The 21,400-nt window shown below is 48.9% G+C and overlaps 1 protein-coding gene across 1 annotated transcript; it reads left to right on the top strand.

The window, feature by feature from the left end:
- The first annotated feature begins 19,125 nt into the window (after nt 1–19,125).
- Nucleotides 19,126–21,400, top strand: LOC123055686 (skin secretory protein xP2). The gene is made up of 7 exons (XM_044479595.1): nt 19,126–19,222; nt 19,314–19,382; nt 20,288–20,356; nt 20,471–20,629; nt 20,706–20,795; nt 20,890–21,190; nt 21,322–21,400. The coding sequence occupies exons 1-7, from the start codon at nt 19,126–19,128 to the stop codon at nt 21,398–21,400; spliced, it is 864 nt and encodes a 287-aa protein (XP_044335530.1).

Here is a 21,400-nt window from a genome sequence, read left to right as displayed (position 1 = left end):
CGGCGCGCAACAAAAGGGCCTTGTTTTTTGGACGAGAGTCCACAAAACATTCCATGAAAGAAAGATGTTTGAGCCTTACCAAATTACGAGTGGTCGTGGCATCACCTCGATTCATAAGGGGTGGTTGTTCATCCAACATGAGTGCAACAAGTATTGTGCCGCACTTGAGAGCGTTGAAGCACGACCCATGAGTGGTCTCGGCATTGGGGACATGGTATGCTCTCCTCATCCTAATTCTTTCGTTGCTACAGCCATGAGACTTCGGCCTTGTATATGTTTGCATGTTCAAGTGTTGTTGATCATGTGGTGTAGGCATTTCAATCTTTGGAAGCATTCAAGGCCAGGCACAATGACAAGCCATTCACTCTTACGCATTGTTGAATGATCATCAACAGTTTCCCTAAGTCCAAGGATCAATACCGTGAACTTCAAAGGAAGAGAGGCAAGAAGATGTCCGCGTTGCCTGAGGTGGAGATGGTGAGGCGTTGAAGATGCCGAGAGGCAAGACTAACTCCAAGGTGGACGACATACGTGATGCCTCATCCATGGCCTTGCATGAGACTTTGCATGGCATGATGTCTCAAAAGGATGTGAGAGACAATAAGAAGCGACAAATCAAGGACGAGCAAATGAAGCAATACCTAGAACTTCAAAGGAAGAAGCTTGAGATGGAGGAGGCGGCCAAGAAGAGGAAGATCGACATGGAGGAGGCGTCCCGGGAAAGGCAGCTCGACATCGAGGCCGCCAATGTCACGGCCAGGCAAAGCAGCTCGACATCGAGGCCACCAATGCCGCAACCAAAGCAAAGGAGGTGACCCTTGCGATCATGAGCGTGGACTTGACCAAGATGAGCGAGAAGACGAGGAGCTGGTTTGAGGCCAGGCAGAAGGAGATGTTCAACGCCGACGGCCTGAACTAGGTCGTCTGATCGGCCGTGGCCATTCTTTTTGGAGGCTCGCATGGGTGCCGGCCGCTGGTTGTGTGCTGGCGAGAAACACATTCATTTTGGAGGTTGGCTGTGTTGCCGGCCGCTGGCTGTGTCGTCAGCGATCAAAACTATTCATTTTGGAGGCTGGCTGTGTTGTCGGCCACTGGCTGTGTTGCCGGCAAGAATGTGTAGGCCACTGGCTCTGTTGCCGGCGTGAACTAGGGCCGCTGGCCTGAATTAAGGCGTGGTATTTCGAAAGTTGTTGTTTGAAAATGGAGGCGGACAGGATGGGGCCAAAGGATGCGGCTGCGCACTGGGCACGGCCACCGCATCTCAGGACTGTCCCGGACATGACCCCATTGCCCTATTCAAACGGACAAAATCCAGGCAAAATGGACGTCCGTTTGGGGTCGTATGCTGGAGTTGGCCTAAGACTCTTTTTTTGCGGGTAAAGCACAGACTTTTTCTTTCAGCGATGCAGCACGCGAAACACAAAGAAATCCAAGCAAAACGGAAGAGGCGAGAGTTCTCCTACTGCTCGATGTGACGTTAGAGACGTTGCGTTGCCGGACGAGCACGCACCTAGGAGACGTGCGACCATGCCTGAACGTGCAGCGCGGAATGCTGAAATGGACGGGAACCCGTCGCCAGTGGGCTCCCCCCCCCCCCCCCCCCCCCCCCCCCCCCCCTCTCTTCTTTGAGCAGAGGAGCACTGTTCTCTCGCTGCCTACGGTATTGTATTTAGGCCAACCCTCTACAACGGAAAAAATTGATTTAGGTGCTAAAAAGAAGACGGTGCGCCTTCTTGGAAGAAAAAGGAAAAGACTCCACACTACAAATCCAAAAATGCTAGATGTACGGATTGTTTTTACAAGAATTTACGGACTGACCCTTCTCCCCTCACTAATCTCTCCCCCTGATTTTCAGGGTGGGGCCCGCCTCATCTAATCACCAATTAAAACAACCCACCTCAGCCTTGCGTGTAAATGTCGTGTAAAACATCCGTACTTGTAGCAAAGCTCCTACAAATCTCACGTCAGATTTTTTACCATGGCAAATTGAACGCTTTTTATGGCAAGTTGTGTTTGCCGAAGATGGCAAGTTTAGTTGACAAGCATGACAAATCTAACTCAGTTGAATATTTTGCCAAGAAATTGTCACGCTCGTAAACTAAATTTGCCATAAAACGTTTGATTTGCCATGCTTAAAACTTTGACGTCGGATTTTTAGCATTACCAAAAAAACTCTTACATGCATTTATTCGTCATCTTTTTTACGAAAAGCAACAAGGTTGTTGCATTTCATTGATGAAGAAGAGAACACATTACAAAGCTCAGACTGAGCCCACAAACTCACAACCGCAACACATGCAACACCACCACTCAAGCCCCAAAACAATATTACACTATAGAAGACTAGGTGTCGGGGATATACCCCGCGGTATGACCCTGCCGGAGATATGACCCGGCTAGGACTTGGTATTTCATTGATAAACCGCCCGAGCCTGGCGACTCATTGGTGACTCGGCAGATTATAAGCCGGCGGACAGTTATAAGCCGGCAGATTATAAGCCGGCGGATAGTTATAACCCAACAGATAGTTATAAGCCGGCAGACAGTTATGACCCAGCAGACAGATCGTAACCCAGCAAGTACTTAGCTATGAAAATGAGTCGTCTGGAGTTAAGAAGCCCAAGACGTTAAGAAGCCCATGGTGAGAAGCCCGTGATGAGAAGTCCATGGTAAGACCTCAGAATAGGTTAAGTCCTAATCCGAGTTGGACTCTACATGTAACCCGCCCCTTCAACTTTGAAAGGATCGATATAGTTGATTAGAGGGGGGTGAATAGGCAACTAACAATTTTTAGCTTTTCTTTACCAAATTAAACTTTGCATCAAAATAGGTTGTCTAGATATGCAACTAAGTGAGCAACCTATATGATGCAATGACAACAAGCACGCAAGCAAATAAGAGATATACCACGAGTAAGCTTGCGAAAGAAAAGGGACGAGATAACCAAGAGTGGAGCCGGTGAAGACGAGGATGTGTCACCGAAGTTCCTTCCTTTTGAGGCACAATGCTCCCCAAGAAGCCACTAGGGCCACCGTATTCTCCTCACGCCCTCACACAATGCGAGATGCGTGATTCCACTATTGGTGCCCTTGAAGGTAGCGACCGGACCTTTACAAACAAGGTTGGGGCAATCTCCATAACTTAATTGGAGGCTCCCAGCGACACCACAAAGCTTCACCGCAATGGACTATGGCTCCGCGGTGACCTCAACCATCTAGTGTGCTCAAACACCCAAGAGTAACAAGATCCGCTAGGGATAAGTGGGGGGAATCAAATTTCTCTTGGTGGAAGTGTAGATCGGGGCCTTCTCAACCAATCCCGAGCAAATCAACAAGTTTGATTGGCTAGGGAGAGAGATCGGGCGAAAATGGAGCTTGGAGCAACAATGGAGCTTTTGGGGGAAGAGGTGAGTCAACTTTGGGGAAGAAGACCCCCTTTTATAGTGGGGGAAGCAATCCAACCGTTACCCCCCACTTCAGCCCCGCAGAGAGCGGTACTACCACTTGGCCAGCGGTACTACCGTTCCCTCCCGCGGTACTGCCGCTGTGCCCAGAGCGGTACTACCGCGGTGGTCAGGGCGGTACTACCGCACACGAGCGGTACTACCCCCCCACTGCCACGGCAAGTACCGTAAAACCCGCATGGAAAAAGACTCCTCGAATCGAGGCGGTACTAGAACGAAGCCGCAGCGGTACTACGGCTGGGGGCTACAGCGGTACTACCGCTGTGGAGCGGTACTGCCGCTTGTAGCACCCAAGCGGTACTACCGCTCCGGCCCGCGGTACTACCGCTGGGACCAGAGAGGGCACACTGAGAGAGGGGAACGAGCTCATCAACGAAGCGGAAAGGCTCGGAGGGTGTGCAAAGGAAGTGCACGTGATGATTCCACCCTAGCCTTTCCACAGCGGACCTCCTCTTGATAGTACGGTGATCCCTACGAAACTAGTCCACCAATCTAATTCGGAAGTACTACACCGTCTTCGCTTCAAACTCCGAGGGGAGGGAATCGCCTCGTGCCAAAGGATGAATCTCTGAAAAACTCAATGCACACGATTAGTCCGCAAAAGCATTGTCATCAATCACCAAAATATCTTAGGGATAAATATGCCCTTACAATCTCCCCCTTTTTGGTGGATTGATGACAATACGGGATTTGCACAAACGGGAAAAGACAAAGGACATAAGCAAACCCCCATGTCTCTAAAATATAGACGGGCTCCCCCTAGATGTGTGCCATCAAGATAAGTGCTTTGGACTGCACGACACACATACTAGGATCAACACTCCCCCTGTATTTTAGAGACCAACAACCTAAGCGTGTTTCAAGAGAGCAGGATATATAACATAATAAGCATGCAACTCAAGAGATACCAAAAGACTAGAGACATAGATAAAGATATGATAAGGATAAGGTAGCATATGTCTCACACCATATGACTGGAACTTAGGTCTCACGGAACACAAAACCAAACAAAGCACAAGGTAGCAAACACAACGAAAGCACAAAGACAAAGACACACTCGCAACACAACGACGCAAATCCTTAAACTCTCTCCCCCTTTGGCATCGAGACACCAAAAGGGGCAAAGAGCTAAGCTACGGCTCCAGGTGAGAGCATGCTGAGGATCTTGAACATCAGGACTCTGCGTGATCATCTGCACCACCAACCTCGGCCGGAAACTGCTCGGCATCTAAATCGGTCCACGGACAGTGCTGCTGGATCCACTCCTCCTCCTCAGTGATCTGACCCTCAGACCACTGGGGACTGTCGCACCCAACTGACGCATAAGCTCCTTGTGACGTCCCCTTGCCTTCTTCTCAGCCACATGAGTCATGTACTGACCATGAGACTCCATGCAGAACAGCTTCTTCATCTTGTGTTTGAGCTTCTTTGCCCAAGATGGCTCTGCCGCAGAAGGCACATAATCCTCATCGTCATCATCGGCCTCATCCTCGCCCTCGGTCTCCATGGCAGCAGCAGAAGACGGAACCCCAGATGTAGGAACGGAGGTGCCCCAATTATCCTTCTTCCTCAGACGCTTGATCTCATGAGAAACCAACTCTCCAGTTTCCAGCTGCTCAGCGGGAAAGGAACGTCTACAGCCTTCTTCAATGAGCAACATGATGAATGGACCATAGATTGGGCACTTGCGCTCAGAGATGGCAGTGAGAAGTTCAGACCACATAACATGAGAGATGTCCAGGGACTTGCCAGTGTTTGCTTCCTTCTCACGCTGGCAGAAGAGAAGCATATCCACGAGATAGGAGTGAACCATATCCAGATTCCCGATGCGAGGAAAGAGGGTCTCTCGAAAGATACGATGAAGGATGTCCAGGTAGGCGGACAACTCATAGGTCTCCTTCTTAGTCACAGGGTGAACCTTCACAGTGCAGTAGGGCCAGAGGGCTTGCTTGTGAGTGGATTTGACGTTGTGGTGAGGGCGAAAGCCAACAGGAGTCTCAAGCCCGCGATCTTCCACGTGAAGTAACTCCATGAAGGCCTTCCACTTGACAGACAGTAACTTGCCATTTGTCATCCAGGTCAGAGTCCTTTCTTCATCAGTTCCAAGATGGACAGTAGCAAAGAACTGAGCCACCAAATCTGCATCAAAGTCCTTGTTGAACTGCATGATTCTGAGAATGTTGAGCTGAGTACACATCTGAAGAGCTTCACCAAAGTATTCGGGATCCTTCTCCATGGCATCCGTGTCGATGGAGCGAAGATTAACAAAGAGATTCTTCTTGACCTTGATCACATCAAAGTAGATGGCAAATTGAAAGCAGTTCCAGAATGGGCGATTGACCAAACTGGGTTCTTGGTCTTCCGCATAGGGGTTGCGGCGACGCTTTGCCCAGAACTCCTTTGCAGATAGCTCAGTCACAGTCTTGGCCCTTGGCTTCGGCCTGTTGGCAAGTTTCTTCTGACGTTGAGGATTAGCACTTGAGGAAGCACCCACTGGCGGCGGTGGAGCACTGGAGGAACCACCAGCTGACTCAGATGTGCGGTACCGCTTTGACGTTGAACGCCCGGGGTTGACACAGCGGACTTGCTGCTCAGGATGTTCATCACCTGGAACCAAACACACGAACAAAAAACCAACACGAAAGAAAAAGTGTAAGCCTCCAAACAAAACAACATGGATCAAACAAAGGTAGGGAATGATGGAATCTGGCAGACAGCGGTAGTACCGCTGGCCATAGGCGGCAGTACCGCCCAAGCAGTAGTACCGCCCCAGCGGGAGCAGTAGTACCGCGCAAGACGGGGAACCGGCGGTTCCTACTGCCGTGGTCAGATCCGGCACTACCGGACTGCCAAATTCAAAAATAATCCTACCAAAACTTAATCCACATAGTCTAGACGCCTTCTCCAAACTACTCAAGCCGAGATTTAGCCAAAAATCTAGAGATGCAACCACTATTGCCCCAAAAACACTAGATCTAAGAACTAGACAAAAAGAGAGAAAGAACGAGGGCAATACCAGCATCCATGGCAAGAGGACGAGGTGGGGATCGACTCCACCGAAGGGAATGGAGAGGGATGGCCTGGAGACGGCGGCCCGCCGGAGCCCTCCCGCGGCGAGGAGTCGCTGGAGAGAGGGAGAGGGATGAAGGGGTGGTGCAAATGGGTATGGGTGAGGAGAAACCTCCCCCTGCCCCGACATAACCCCCTGATCCCGCCCCCCAGCGGTAGTACCGCTCGGGTGGGCGGTAGTACCGCTTGTCCATATAAGCGGTAGTACCGTGCACCACCAGCGGTAGTACCACCCAGCCAATACTCCAAAGACTAGACACAGAGGCTTAGCTCAAAAGAAGAGAGAAACAAACGGCAAGAAAAGAGAGCAAAACACACAGCAACAAAAGCATCAGCATGAGGACAAGAACCACACACCTCTACAAGAGAGGGCGGTGGCCGAGGCCACCTATGTTTGAGTCAATTGGTACGGCACCACGAAGAATTATCCTTGGGCCCATGACCAAAACTCGTCTTTGAAGCACAAGTACCATAAAAATGGCTAATGTGAAAGATTTGATCAATTTATGCATAATAAGGGGAGGGAGAGTTCATTAAGAGAACAACACTCCCCCTATGTCTATGCCTACACCTAAACAAGATAACAAGTCGAGTATGGTGGGGAGTGCAAGTGCTCAAGAAACATTGCTCGAACCAATAATATTTAGCTCATGCCTTAACTCGCGAAATCTTGCTTCATCCAATGGCTTCGTGAAAATGTCTGCAAGGTTATCATGAGTGTTGACATAGTTGAGCTCGATCTCCCCTCGCCTAATATGATCCCGGATGAAGTGATACCAAATCTCAATATGCTTCGTCTTGAAGTGTTGCACCGGGTTGAGAGAAACCTTGATTGCACTTTCATTGTCACACCAAAGAGGCACTTTGTCACAAATGACACCGTAATCCTTTAAAGTTTGCCTCATCCATAAGAGTTATGCACAACAACTCCCGGCCGCCACATACTCCGCTTCGGTGGACGAGAGAGACACACAACTTTGCTTTTTAGAAGACCAACTTACCAACGAGCAACCAAGAAATTGACACCCTCCGGAAGTGGACTTCCTATCCACTTTGTCTCCCGCCCAATCGGAGTCTGAATAACCTACAAGCTTGAAGTTTGCTCCTCTTGGGTACCATAAGCCAAAGTTTGGGGTATGAGCCAAATATCGAAAGATTCGCTTGACCGCCACAAAGTGGCTTTCCTTAGGTGCAGCTTGAAACCGTGCACAAATTCCCACACTCAACATGATATCTGGTCTAGATGCACAAAGGTAAGGTAATGAACCAATCATGGAGCGATATACCTTTTTATCCACTGCTTTACCATTGGGATTGATGTCAAGTTGGCACTTGGTGGGCATTGGAGTGGACGCCGGCTTGACATCACTTAGCTTGAATCTCTTGAGCATGTCTTGAGTGTATTTGGCTTGGTTGATGAAGGTTCCTTCTCTTCTTTGCTTTACTTCGAAACCGAGAAAGAACTTCAACTCTCCCATGGAAGACATCTTGAACTTTGAGGTCATGAGTGCGGCAAATTCCTCATTGAAAGCTTTGTTAGGGGAACCAAAGATAATGTCATCAACATATATTTGGCACACAAACAACTCCCCTTTGACCTTCTTAGTAAAAAGAGTGGGGTCGATTAGCCCAACTTCAAACCCACGATCTTGTAACAACTCGGTAAGGTGGTCATACCACGCACGTGGGGCTTGTTTAAGGCCATAGAGTGCCTTATCGAGTTGATACACATGATCGGGAAAGTAGGGATCCTCAAACCCGGGGGGTTGTTTGACATACACCAACTCATTAATAGGTCCATTAAGAAAAGCACTCTTCGCATCCATTTGTTGCAACTTAAAGTTGTGATGAGAAGCATAAGCAATCAACAAACGAATAGATTCAAGGCGAGCAACGGGAGCAAAGGTTTCACCGTAGTCGATACCCTCGACTTGGGAGTAGCCTTGTGCCACCAATCGTGCCTTGTTGCGGATGATGGTCCCATGAGCATCCTGCTTGTTCTTGAATATCCACTTCGTTCCAATGACATTGTGGTTCCCCATTGGCCTTGGCACTAATCTCCACACCTTGTTGTACTCGAAGTTGTTGAGTTCTTCATGCATGGCATTGAGCCAATCCGGATCTTCGAGAGCTTCATATACCTTTTGGGGTTCCACACAAGAGACAAACGCGTGATGTTCACAATAGTTTGCCAATTGTCTACGAGTGCTTACCCCCTTTTGAATGCTTCCAAGTACATTCTTCATGAGATGACCTTGGTGGAGAGCTTGGAAGCAATCTTGGCGGCACGACGCTCCAATTCCTCCTCGGAGGTGAGTTCAGGAGCGGTCACTTGATCATCTTGAGCACCGTCTTGAGCTCGTTCTTGATCTTGAACTTGCTCGGAGGAGAGAACTTGACCTTGGTCATCACCTGGTGTGTCTCCACCGTCTTGATCATGATTTTGCCCTTGGTCTTGTTCATGAGGTTGAGGGCCTTCACTTTGTTCTTCGGAAGCGTGTGGGCCTTGGGTTGGTGATGGCTCCACTTGAGTGGAGCATTGTCCTTCTCCTTCGGCCACAAGGGGTTCCTCAATGGGTAGGATAAAACCAACACCCATTCTTCTTATGGCTTGAGGAGGAATTTCATCACCTACATCACAAGTGCCACTTTGCTCCACTTGGGAGCCGTTATTCTCATCAAACTCCACGTTACACGTCTCCTCAATAAGTCCCGTGGATTTATTGAGGACACGGTAAGCATGAGAGTTTGTAGCATAACCAACAAATATGCCCTCATATGCTCTAGCCTCAAATTTAGACAATCGAACACCTTTCTTGAGAATGAAACACTTACACCCGAACACCCGAAAGTACTTGAGGTTGGGCTTGTTACCAGTGAGTATCTCATATGGAGTCTTGTTCAAGCCTTTGCGGAGGTAGAGCCGATTGGATGCACGACACGCGGTGTTGATGGCTTCGGCCCAAAAGTTGTATGGAGACTTGAACTCCGCCATCATGGTCCTTGCGGCATCCATCAACGTCCGGTTCTTCCTCTCCGCAACACCGTTTTGTTGAGGGGTGTAAGGTGCGGAATATTGATGCTTGATCCCCTCATCACTAAGAAACTCATCCAAGGTGTAGTTCTTGAACTCGGTGTTGTTGTCACTTCTTATTGTCAAGATCTTTGCATTGTGTTGACGTTGGGCTTCATTTGCAAAGTCAATGACGGTTTGTTGGGTCTCACTTTTCCTCTTGAAGAAATACACCCAAGTGTATCTTGAATAGTCATCCACAATTACCAAGCAATACTTTCTACCCCCAAGACTATCAAAGGATGGAGGTCCAAAGAGATCCAAATGAAGGAGCTCCAAAGGCCTCTTCGAGTAAATGAGAGTCGTGGGAGGGTGAGCCTTCTCATGAAGCTTTCCTTCGATACAAGCACTGCAAGCACGATCTTTAGCAAAAATAACGTTCGTTAGTCCACGGACATGGTCCCCCTTGAGAAGACTTTGCAAAGATCTCATATTGACATGGGCTAAACGGCGATGCCAAAGCCATCCCACGTCAACTTTAGCCATTAGGCATGTCGCGGTCTTAGTGGGTCGCTCCGAAAAGTTAATCACATAGAGACCGTTCTCGACGTGCCCAACGAAGGCTACTTTAAGAGTCTTGCTCCACAAGAGGGCCACGGTATCAATATCAAAGAAAGTGGCAAAGCCCATGATAGCAAGTTGACGAACGGAAAGTAAATTGTATGCAAGGGACTCAACTAGCATGACCTTCTCGATCGTGAGATCATGAGAAATGACAACTTTGCCGAGTCCCAATACCTTAGAAGACGAGGCATCACCCCACTCGACATTGGTGGGCATGGATGGAATCGTGTGCACGTCCACCACCAAGTCCTTGCTTCCGGTCATATGATTTGTAGCTCCACTATCGAGCAACCATGATCCCCCACCGGAAGCAAACACCTACAAGAGATCAATGCTTGGTTTTAGGTACCCATTTTGTAATGGGCCCTTTGATGTTAGTAACAAGGGTCTTAGGAACCCAAATGGACCATTCAATATACTCATGAGGAGAACCAACAAATTTGGCATAAACATGCCCATCACTAGCACGGCATAACACATAAGAAGGATTAAAGTCGCTGGCTTTGTTGGATGGGGTGGTATTGCCCTTCTTGACACCGTCACCCTTCGCATTGTTCTTCTTCTCCTTGGAAGCACCCTCTCCCTCCTTCACAAAAGTTTGCTTGAGAGGAGGAGGTCGTTTGGTCTTGTCATTCTTCTTCTTGTTCTTGGGCTTGGGTGCGAACCCAATCCCCTCCTTGGCCACAACTTCCTTTTGGTTTCTCAAAAGGTCGTTGAGGTTCTTCTCACCTTGTATGCATGACACAAGGCCTTTCTCAAGTTGCTCCTTCAACTTAGCATTCTCCTCAACAAGGTGCACATGCTCACAACAAGGGTTAGTAGCATTTGCATTATCAATTAACACCATATGAGGAAAGGTGGCTTTCTCCTTAGTTAGCTTTACTTGGAGTTGATCATGAGACTCCTTGAGGCTAGCATGAACACCCTTCAAGACTTTGTGAGCCTTGTCGAGAATGTCAAACACGTCTTTAAGTCTAGCAAGATCAACCCCAAGTTTTGCCTTCTCGGAATTTAGCACACGAGACACAACAAGAGCATGATCAAGATCTTTCTTTAACTTAGCATGATCATCGTTGTATGACTCCTCAAGAGCCAAGCGAAGACCATGCTCTTCATCAAGAGCATTGGAAAGATCCGAAATCTCATCGGCACAGTCACGACTATGCCCCTCCATCTTAGAGATGGTATCTTCGTGAGCCTCGATCATGTCATTGGCTTCACCAAGTTGTTCCAAGAGAGCAACGAAGTGCTTCTTGGATTTACCCTTGAGTTTACCCATAAAGGTCTCAAACTCATTTTCCTCCACATTTGTCCCCTCATGTCCATCAATGCTATCCGTCGAAGAAGGATGATTAATGATGGTAGTTTTGATGTTGGGGGTTACCTTGTTGGTGGCTTTAGCCATGAGGCACTTGGCGGTGATGTTCTCATTGGGTGAGTCGAAGAGAGACACCCGTGGAGTCTTCGCAATGGCAACGGAGGCCATGGCAACCGACTCCCCATCTTCATCATCGTCATCATCCTCATTGTACTCTTCTTGTACCACCAATGCCTTGGGAGGAGTCTTCTTGGTGACGTTGCTCTTGTGGGGGAACGACTTGGCCTTGTCCTTTCTAATGATCTTGCCACCATTGTCTTCCCTCTTCTCGTAAGGGCACTCCGCAACAAAGTGGCTCACATTGCCACAATTGAAGCAAGTCCTCACTCGTTGCTTGCCCTTTGCGCCACTTGAATTGCTCTTGTTGAAGTTTGGCCTTGTGTTCTTCTTGCTCCAAAATTTCCTTGAAGCAAGAGCCATGTGTTCATGATAGGCATACTTCGTATCTTCGAGGTTGCCCTCCTCTTCTTCCTCTTCCTCCATACTAACCTTGGCCTTTAGAGCAAGGTTGGGCTTCTTTACTCTTTGAGAGCGAAGAACCGCATTGTCGGCGGTCTTATCCAAGATGCTCATAGCAACAAACTCATCCAACACTTCACTTGATGACAAGGTGTGGAAGTCCGGCCTTTGACGAATTACGGAGGACATGGCTTTGTGGTAGGGCATCATTGCTTTGAGGAATTTGCGCTTGATCCAATTGTCATCTGTGACCTTACTTCCATGATCTCGGAGAGAGACCGCGAGTTTGGCTACTCTCCGAAAAATATCACGAGGTTCTTCATCTTCTTTCATTGCAAACTCGTCGGCTTCATCTTGCACCACTTCATAGTTGGAGAGTTGAATGCTTGCGCTTCCCCGATAGAGGGAAACAACTTGGAGCCAAGCATCTTTGGCCACGGTGTAAGGCCAGAGATGAGGAAGATCTTCAGGTGGGATTTCTTCTTGGATGATGAAGAGAGCATTCTCATTGAATTGACGATCCACAACTTCTCTAGGAGTGAAGTTACTTCAGTCATGCGGATAAAAACCTTCTTCAATGATTCTCCAAAGGTTAGTGTTCACATGATTTAAATGACGCTTAAAATGATAGACCCAAGAATCAAAATCTACATTCTTCTCAATCTTAGGGGCCGGGCCGGCATGATTCAAATGAGTGGAAGGGAGCGGTCCACCATAGACAAGTGGAGGTTCCACATGGGCAAAGATGCCGGTCCCATTTTTACCACTAGAAGAAGGAGCTTTCTCGCTAGTAGCTTCCCCCTTGTCGGAGGTAGCATCCGTCACCTTCTTAGCGGGATCACCCACTTTCAACGGTGCGGTGGAAAGTTTAAGCCCTTCTAAGAATTTATTAAACATGCTTTCGACCTCGGTCGTCATGGAGGTTTTCAATGTGTCGAACGCCACATTGAATTCCTCATGAGAGACCGCGGTTCCTCCATCTCCCGTAGACGAGACCGGATTCACACCGGAGTGCTCCTCCACACCGTCTACGATGTCAACCATACTCTTTGGATGGTAAAGTCCTTAATAAAGAGACAAGGCTCTTATACCAATTGAAAGGATCGATATAGTTGACTAGAGGGGGGGTGAATAGGCAACTAACAATTTTTAGCTTTTCTTTACCAAATTAAACTTTGCATCAAAATAGGTTGTCTAGATATGCAACTAAGTGAGCAACCTATATGATGCAATGACAACAAGCACGCAAGCAAATAAGAGATATAACACGAGTAAGCTTGCGAAAGAAAAGGGACGAGATAACCAAGAGTGGAGCCGGTGAAGACGAGGATGTGTTACCGAAGTTCCTTCCTTTTGAGGGGAAGTACGTCTCCGTTGGAGCTGTGTGGAGGCACAATGCTCCCCAAGAAGCCACTAGGGCCACCGTATTCTCCTCACGCCCTCACACAATGCGAGATGCCGTGATTCCACTATTGGTGCCCTTGAAGGCGGCGACCGGACCGTTACAAACAAGGTTGGGGCAATCTCCACAACTTAATTGGAGGCTCCCAACGACACCACAAAGCTTCACCACAATGGACTATGGCTCCACGGTGACCTCAACCGTCTAGGGTGCTCAAACACCCAGGAGTAACAAGATCCGCTAGGGATAAGTGGGGGGAATCAAATTTCTCTTGGTGAAAGTGTAGATCGGGGCCTTCTCAACCAATCCTGAGCAAATCAACAAGTTTGATTGGCTAGGGAGAGAGATTGGGCGAAAATGGAGCTTGGAGCAACAATGGAGCTTTTGTGGGAAGAGGTGAGTCAACTTTGGGGAAGAAGACCCCCTTTTATAGTGGGGGAAGCAATCCAACCGTTACCCCCCACTTCAGCCCCGCAGAGAGCGGTACTACCGCTTGGCCAGCGGTACTACCGTTCCCTCTCGCGGTACTGCCGCTGGGCCCAGAGCGGTACTACCGCGGTGGTCAGGGCGGTACTACCGCACACGAGCGGTACTACCCCCCCCCCCCCACTGCCGCGGCAAGTACCGTAAAACCCGACACGAAAAAAGACCCCTCGAATCGAGGCGGTACTAGCACGAAGCCGCAGCGGTACTACGGTTGGGGGCTACAGCGGTACTACCGCTGTGGAGCGGTACTGCCGCTTGTAGCACCCAAGCGGTACTACCGCTCCGGCCCGCGGTACTATCGCTGGGACCAGAGAGGGCACACTGAGAGAGGGGAACGAGCTCATCAACGAGGCGGAAAGGCTCGGAGGATGTGCAAAGGAAGTGTACGTGATGATTCCACCCTAGCCTTTCCAAAGCGGACCTCCTCTTGATAGTACGGTGATCCCTACGAAACTAGTCCACCAAACTAATTCGAAAGTACTACACCGTCTTTGCTTCAAACTCCGAGGGGAGGGAATCGTCTCGTGCCAAAGGATGAATCTCTGAAAAACTCAATGCACACGATTGGTCCGCAAAAGCATTGTCATCAATCACCAAAATATCTTAGGGATAAATATGCCCTCTTATATAAGGAGGGGCGGGGCACCCCAAGAGGGGGAAGTAATCTCGAAGGCTAGACACAACTACAGGAGAGCCGGTTTATGCGGCGACTCCCTCATAAGCATAATGAGACCTAGCCACAAACAGCATGTAGGGTTATTACCGGATGATGTTTCCCGGGTCCCGAAGCTGTCTAAACCCTTGTCTTGTGTGATGATCCGCCTCGCGCCTCTCATCCCGATCAACCCCTCTCAAGCTACTACATAGATGTGTTGGTCTCACGACTAAGTCCTCACACTAGGACATCTGGTCGTGATAAATCCACAACACTAGGAATCTTGGCTTCAAGGATAACAAAGGCTAACCAAGCAAGGCAGATGCCTTGAGCGTTAGCCGTCTGATTGCCACCCGAGAACACCACTTAAAGAGAGGGAGGGTTGTCGTATGAAAACGAGGTAATCCAAGAAGGATCACAACTCGCTAACCCAACTTCAAATGAAAACGTTAGTCCAGTCCACCACATGAATGAGAGCTCGGGTCACATCCGCCAAGCACCACCAACACCGACCACCGCCTAGCACTGATCCCTCCAACTGGTACAGACTCCTAAATCGATGCCCTAAGAGGAGCGCCACATTGGTGTCATCATCGTCGGATCCCCTAGAGGATCTGAGGTTTCCCCCAGAGTTTCCTCGAGAGAAGAAGTGAGCACGCCGCCTCAATGATGCCTTTAAGAAAGAAGAAGATTCCCGCGGGCATTGCCTTCGTCTGCCCTGGCCGCAACCGGAAGCAAGGCCCTACCCCGAGATGGTGCCATCATCACCCGCCTGATCCATTACCTACTGTCCCACTTCCACCACCACCAGAAGCCCTCGCCGGACAAACGCCGGCCCCATGCGCCTGACGGTTGCCACAGTCACCTAACAGATCTGGGCGTGGCCCCGATCTACCACCCGCCAGCCCTTGGATCCCACAGAACTCATAACCGACCCAATTCATCGTGCCTTCAACAAACCATTTCGGGATAGTAAAAAAATCCTCCCCTTAAAACCTATCAGACATAGGAGGTCCAACAAGAGGAGCAAACATGTATTCCAGATTCTAGCATCACTGGGGTTCCCTTACCTCCACTGGTTGCTTCGGCGGCGGTGGTCGCAGCAGGAAGAAAGGAACCCCCTGACCTTATTTCCACATGCACACAGTAGTCTCGATGTGTTAGTTTAGGTCCTAGAATGTCCATGGCTTTGGCTTCAATGGTAGCGATTATGACGACGAACAAGTTTCATTTGGATCTCCCATCAAAGTGACGGTTCTCTCGGTTATCGGTGTTAGATCTAGGATACAATGTGTATGCCATATCGGGTTTGGATATGGACGAGTGCTTCATGTGTCCTCATATTGGTCTCTAGGTAAGGGTCTTCTTCTTCCTGCTTTTTGAGGTGGCGGTGCTGCGGGCAGCCAACGACGTTGATGGTGGAAGGTCAGTTTTTGGCGATTGGGTGATGTTCCCCCAACCATTTTTGTTGCGACAACGAGGTTGTGTCATTCTTTTCCCTCCTTGGGTGTCTCCCTGGTGGGAGATATCGTTCTCTAGTGGCTTGTATCACCTCTCTGTCGTCGTTGCAAAGTTGGTAGAAGTTTTAGAAGATGGCTTGGAACTAGAATTTCCGCTCTACACAAGGCTTCCACAATGATGGTCGGTTCAACTGGACCTTTAGTGTGGTAACTTTCAGAATGCATGACACATTGTCATCCCCAAGGCCCATAATTTTTCACATATATGATCTACTTTTACAAAATTTTGTATATATCTACCGACCGCGCGTACCTTTAGAGGCACACCTACCAGTTGTGTGCAACTGTATGTCGACCAGCCACACACAACTCTAGTTGGACGCCTGCCAGCTCTGTGCAACTACATGTCTTCCGGCAAGACACAACTGTAGTTGTGTGCCCGCACACCAACGCGCAGTTGCAGTTGCCCATGTGTCGACTATGCGCAACTGCATGTCCACTGACCGGGGACAACTATGGTTGGATGCCGCACTGATCGTGCACAACTAACTTCACATATTTTTTATAAAGAACTATAATAAAATCATGGGGAAATGAAAAAAAATAGAGAAAAAATTGAAAGAAGAAAAAATGTAAAGAAACAAAGAAATCACGTGTTGTTATATAGATGAGACTTAATTAAATCTCATCTAAATGCTGTTATCTAGATGAGACTTAATTAAATCTCATCTAAATGCTAGTTTAACAAACCTTTTATCTGAAGAAATTATTGCTCTTTATTATAGCCTATGTCGTTCTTTGGGACACTATATGCAAGTTGCCTCGAAAAATAAAAGTCAGTCAATTTTCGTTACCAATGGATTGAGATCCATCGACTGTACTTCTTCCTCCCGAGCACCCTCCTATCCTTGGCTCTTCGACCCCGCGCCTTGATGCTGCTTGCTGCGACATTCCCGCCTTCGGCGAGGTCGCTATCGAATACGGCTGTCGGAGTTAAAAGCCCCCCTGCACCGGTCAAGCTTTTTCTTCCACCTACAGCGCGACATCGTGGCCTCGTCATCCCCATCTTCGATGTGGTCGAAGCTCGAGATTGCCGGGCCCCTGCCACCTAGCTACCGCTCGTAGCGGCGCCCTAGTCTCTGCCTCGGAGCTACACCTCTTCCTCTCTCCCAAATTCTGTTGGCCAAAATTCTATGTTGCAACTTACATATAGCAAACACATTCTCCTTTAGACTTTTTTATTAATCCAAACTACTTGGTATATTAGTGAAAACTTTACAACTTGTGGAAATACTGAAGATGAAATGCATCTTTTTCTCTTATGTCCTTTTGCAAAAGAAGCTTTGTATAGTTTCCCATGGTTTATTAAAACTAATTTCATTGCCCAACATAATAGTTCAGTTTCACAAATGATCCAAGCCTTCCTTATGTCCAATCATCCACAAATAAATGTTGTCTCACTGTATACCTTCCTGTGGTGTATTTGGAAATCTCGAAACGACAATCGCTTTTGCAAGACTACTAGGTCTCCTTCTTAGGTATTTGCAGCGGCAATGGTGATCATGCAAGGAAATAATTTGGATGTTGCAGCTCAGTCTCTAGAATACAAAGTAGTCATCTTGCATGGAACTAACAAGGATGTGCCTTTGGAGACCCTTCTGCAAAGACAAGATCAATTGACAATGCAATCGACAACATATCCTCGGGAAACAATCATGGACATCTCATGTTTTTCAGGTCCTATTGTCTATATAGATGCAACATGGGGTCCAGGATTTCAAGATCAGCTGACTATAGCAGGTATAGGTATATTCATACAGTCTGCAGGCGGGCGACGATGTTCTCAGCCGTGCATCTCGGCTATCTCTCCACCGACGACATCAGCTATCCAGGCCGAAGCATTTAGCATGATGCTAGCATACAAGATTGCGGAGCGGCTTCAGATTCAACAGGGAACATTTCTAAAGGACAACATGATTCTGGCGAATGCTATAGCGCCCAGCAAGCCCATTCTTGCTCCAGGTCATTGGACTATAAGGCCACAAGTTACATGCATAACAGCTTCCTCAGCCTTTGATGCTACAAGAATTTATCATATCAATAGGAGCTACAACTTTCGAGCACATCACCAAGCTAGATTAGCAATCAAAACTCAAAATTTTCCTTCCAGGTTCGCATGTGTTAGGTTCATGAAATGGTTCCTGCCTTAATGCAGTACTAGCTGCACTTTCGTCAGAACTGCAATGCAAGGTTGTACTTGTATATATGATGTTGTTAATCAATCAAATTCCGTGGGTTTAAAGTAAAACACTACTTGGTCGCATGAGGTGTGCTTCTCCCAAAAAGACCATGATGGCGTACTAAGCCTAACTCAGATGGTTAGGTTCTTTGTGGTGGAACTAGCTCAACAGGGTTTAAGTTTCAGATTTGGCATTGGTGCTCACATTTTCTTGGATTTATTTTAGACTTCCGGCGATGCACGTTTAGTGGTAGGGGACATTACATTCGACTACAAAGACGTGTATGGTGGCTTCATAAATCTCAAATGATGTGTCGACTTAGTATCTTAGAGGCGCTCATAGGGGTAGGGAGGTCTGTACTGTGTTAGAAAAAAACCGTGATGACCATCATTAACCAGACCCCAATATTGGTTAAGGCGCAAAAGATGCCATCCCGATGGCCACGGTACACGTTCCATCGAGCACTGTCTTGTGGCACACCAACCACGCTGCCGCACCACACGCCCAACAAATGCCAGGCGTAAAAGTACAACACTTCCATCCAGTTCCGTGGTACGCCGGGCCCTGAGTGGGAGAAATTAGGGCAAAGATTTTTGTCTTTTTTGTGCACCAAGTACTAGCCAATAATGAGATATGTTCTTGAGCATTCCATTCCGTGACTTTTGACCGGGACCATCGGCGGCAACGCGACACAATAGTAGGTACGGCAAAGCTGCAGACTGCAACGGCCGGTCGACGACGCACGCCGTCCTCCTCCTCCTCCTCTTTATACCTCCACGCACACCGTCCTCCTCCGCCTCCACGCGCAGACCGGAACGCTGCTCCTCCCTTCTGCCTCCAAGCACACCGCCCACTTCGAAGCTTTCCTCCCTTGCCATGGCCGATCAGGGCGACGGAGGGGCTCCGGCTCCGGCGGCGCCGGCGCCGGCCGTTGTGCTGGGAGCACAGCCGGAAGAACCTGCCGGGGATGCAGGTTAGTTTCAGCGGACGACAGCCCCCTCCTTTCCTTGGTTCTTCGATTGCTTTGTTGTCCTGCAACCTCAACGCCCCTGCTTTTCTTTCAGGCGTGGAGGAGCCGCTGGAAGTGCTGGATGCTCCCGTGCTGGATGCTCCGGTGCCAGTGGTTGGTGAAGGTGAGTTCCCGGCCGGCGCAGTCCCTCCTCGCTCTAACTGTGTTTTCTTCCACCACTTCTCCCACTTTCTTTTTTTGCATTTGGTAGACGCGAGCGCGTCGCAGCAACTCTGCTATTTCGTTTCGTTTCGATTTCTTGCTAGCTTTTTTGGTTCGTCGTCAGTTCTGATGCATGTTTCTCTTGCGCTGGGTTGTTTTTCTTGGACCTAATGTTCTCCTTTGTGTTTCTTGATGATGCGCCGGTGAAGGCAAGATGGAGCTAGGTTGGAAAATTTCCTTGCAGCGTTGCATGCATGCGTGACGTGCCGGCCGGATCCGGATGTATTAGGCCGCAGATCGTAGCTCGAGTGCCTGAGGCAGCTTCGTGTGGCTGATCGATGAGCACTTGGTGCGAGATCTTGTGGTTTTTTCAGTCACACCTATTCTTCTTGTTTCCCTCCTCATGTGGTGCTCTTGCGTTTCAACTTTCTTTTACCGGCTGGCAAGACGACGTACGTACGGGCGTGGAGACGAGGTCCAAGAACCGGTTCGTCTACACACCCCCGCGGCTCATGTTCCAGATCTGTATGCTGTTCGAAACCCTGTACGTACGCTCCATCGTTTGCTCTGTGTTTTTCTTGAGTTTCTTTTCCCGTCCGGAGTGCTGCGCGCTCATCCGCGGCTCTTCTCGTTCGGGATGGTCTCGCTCCGTGATGAATCGTGTTTCTTGCGACCGTACATATATACGCCGATGAGGATGCATATGTTTGCAGATGTGCTTGGCACAAGTGACAGCAATCAATTTCCCAATCTGAGGCGCCGTCGTTTCTCAACCTGTTGGTTTCTTTCTTTCTTCTGGTTCATCTGCACGTCCGAGATCTGTGTGCTGTTCAAGAACCTTCATGTTCCATCGTTTCGTTTCCTTAGGCGGGGAGGACCCGCAGGAAGAAGAGGCCTTGGATGGAGGTGACAATCAGGCGCCGGCTCTGGATGAAGGTGAGTTCCCGGCGACTGCTTGGCTGCTTGCTCGTTCTTCCACCGCCTTCTGTGTTCCTCTCCTTCTGGACATGCAAGTCTGACAGATCCAGTTGTTCATTTTTTCACTTATAGGAGTGGTGGACCTGCTGACGGAGCTCGTGGAACTGGATGAACCCGAGCCGGAGGATGTGGACGAGTCAGCTGTTCGCAACCTGATGGACGAACTGGCGCAAGGGGAGCCCAAGAAACGGAAAATCGACTACACGCTGGTCACACAAGGACCGACGACTGGTGAGTACAGGGAGAGTACTCTCGATTCTCTGATTGCGTAAGATGAAATCAGTTGCTCATGCCTCAAATCCTGCAGCTGGCGGATCCGGTGCCGGTGTTGCAACCCTCCCCAAGGCAGGCCCTTCTATGTCGATCTACACGATGCCTTCCATGGTGCCGCCGGCCGGTAATGACCTACCATAGCTTTGTTTCTCCTGGCACGTAAGTTGGGATTTCATTCTCTGCGATTCACTAAATTGAGATGTCTTTCTTTGCGGCAGGAGCAGCTCCTCCCGTGATCATCCCGGGCCTGCCTTTCGTGGGAGTGCCACCTGTGGGAGCTGGCGGGAGGCCACGATTACCAGTGCTGGCTACCGGCCCTGGTACCGGGGCGTTACAGCCGTGTCCCTCCTGCCACACAGCAATCAGGCAGCCAAACCAGGCTCGCTTGGGCATGCCCCCACCCAATCGTCCAAACCCGCACTTCTGCTTGTGCCTGCGGTGCCAGGAATGGCTGGAACGGAGGATTCATTACTGCGAGATATGCCGTGATTTCTATGCGATGAACCCAGGTTTGAGGAGGTATGTACAATACTCCAACTTTCTACGGTACCTTTACCACGTCCCAGAGGTAGCAGCAGTACGGTTTTCCATGGCAGAGCTGATTACAGATCTATCGAAGTTGCATACAATGTTCTGTTTCTGTTTTTTAGCAAAGAAGAAGCAAGTTTTAATCTGCTATGTAGATCAAATTCTTATGGAAACGCTAAAAATCTGATGTCGGATTTTTAG

The sequence above is a fragment of the Triticum aestivum genome, chromosome 2D (assembly GCF_018294505.1).
Source record: "Triticum aestivum cultivar Chinese Spring chromosome 2D, IWGSC CS RefSeq v2.1, whole genome shotgun sequence".
In the NCBI taxonomy this organism is placed as follows: Eukaryota; Viridiplantae; Streptophyta; class Magnoliopsida; order Poales; family Poaceae; genus Triticum; species Triticum aestivum.
The sequence above is the reverse complement of the archived record's forward strand: the minus strand, read 5'-3'. Positions and strand labels throughout refer to the sequence as shown.

What these genes read in the sequence shown, in the direction of transcription:
- LOC123055686 (XM_044479595.1), top strand. Translation starts at nt 19,126, where the DNA reads ATGGCCGATCAGGGCGACGGAGGGGCTCCGGCTCCGGCGGCGCCGGCG. An exon ending in AGAACCTGCCGGGGATGCAG is followed by an intron (nt 19,223 to 19,313) that starts GTTAGTTTCAGC and finishes CTTTTCTTTCAG; the next exon opens with GCGTGGAGGAGCCGCTGGAA. An exon ending in GGTGCCAGTGGTTGGTGAAG is followed by an intron (nt 19,383 to 20,287) that starts GTGAGTTCCCGG and finishes TCGTTTCCTTAG; the next exon opens with GCGGGGAGGACCCGCAGGAA.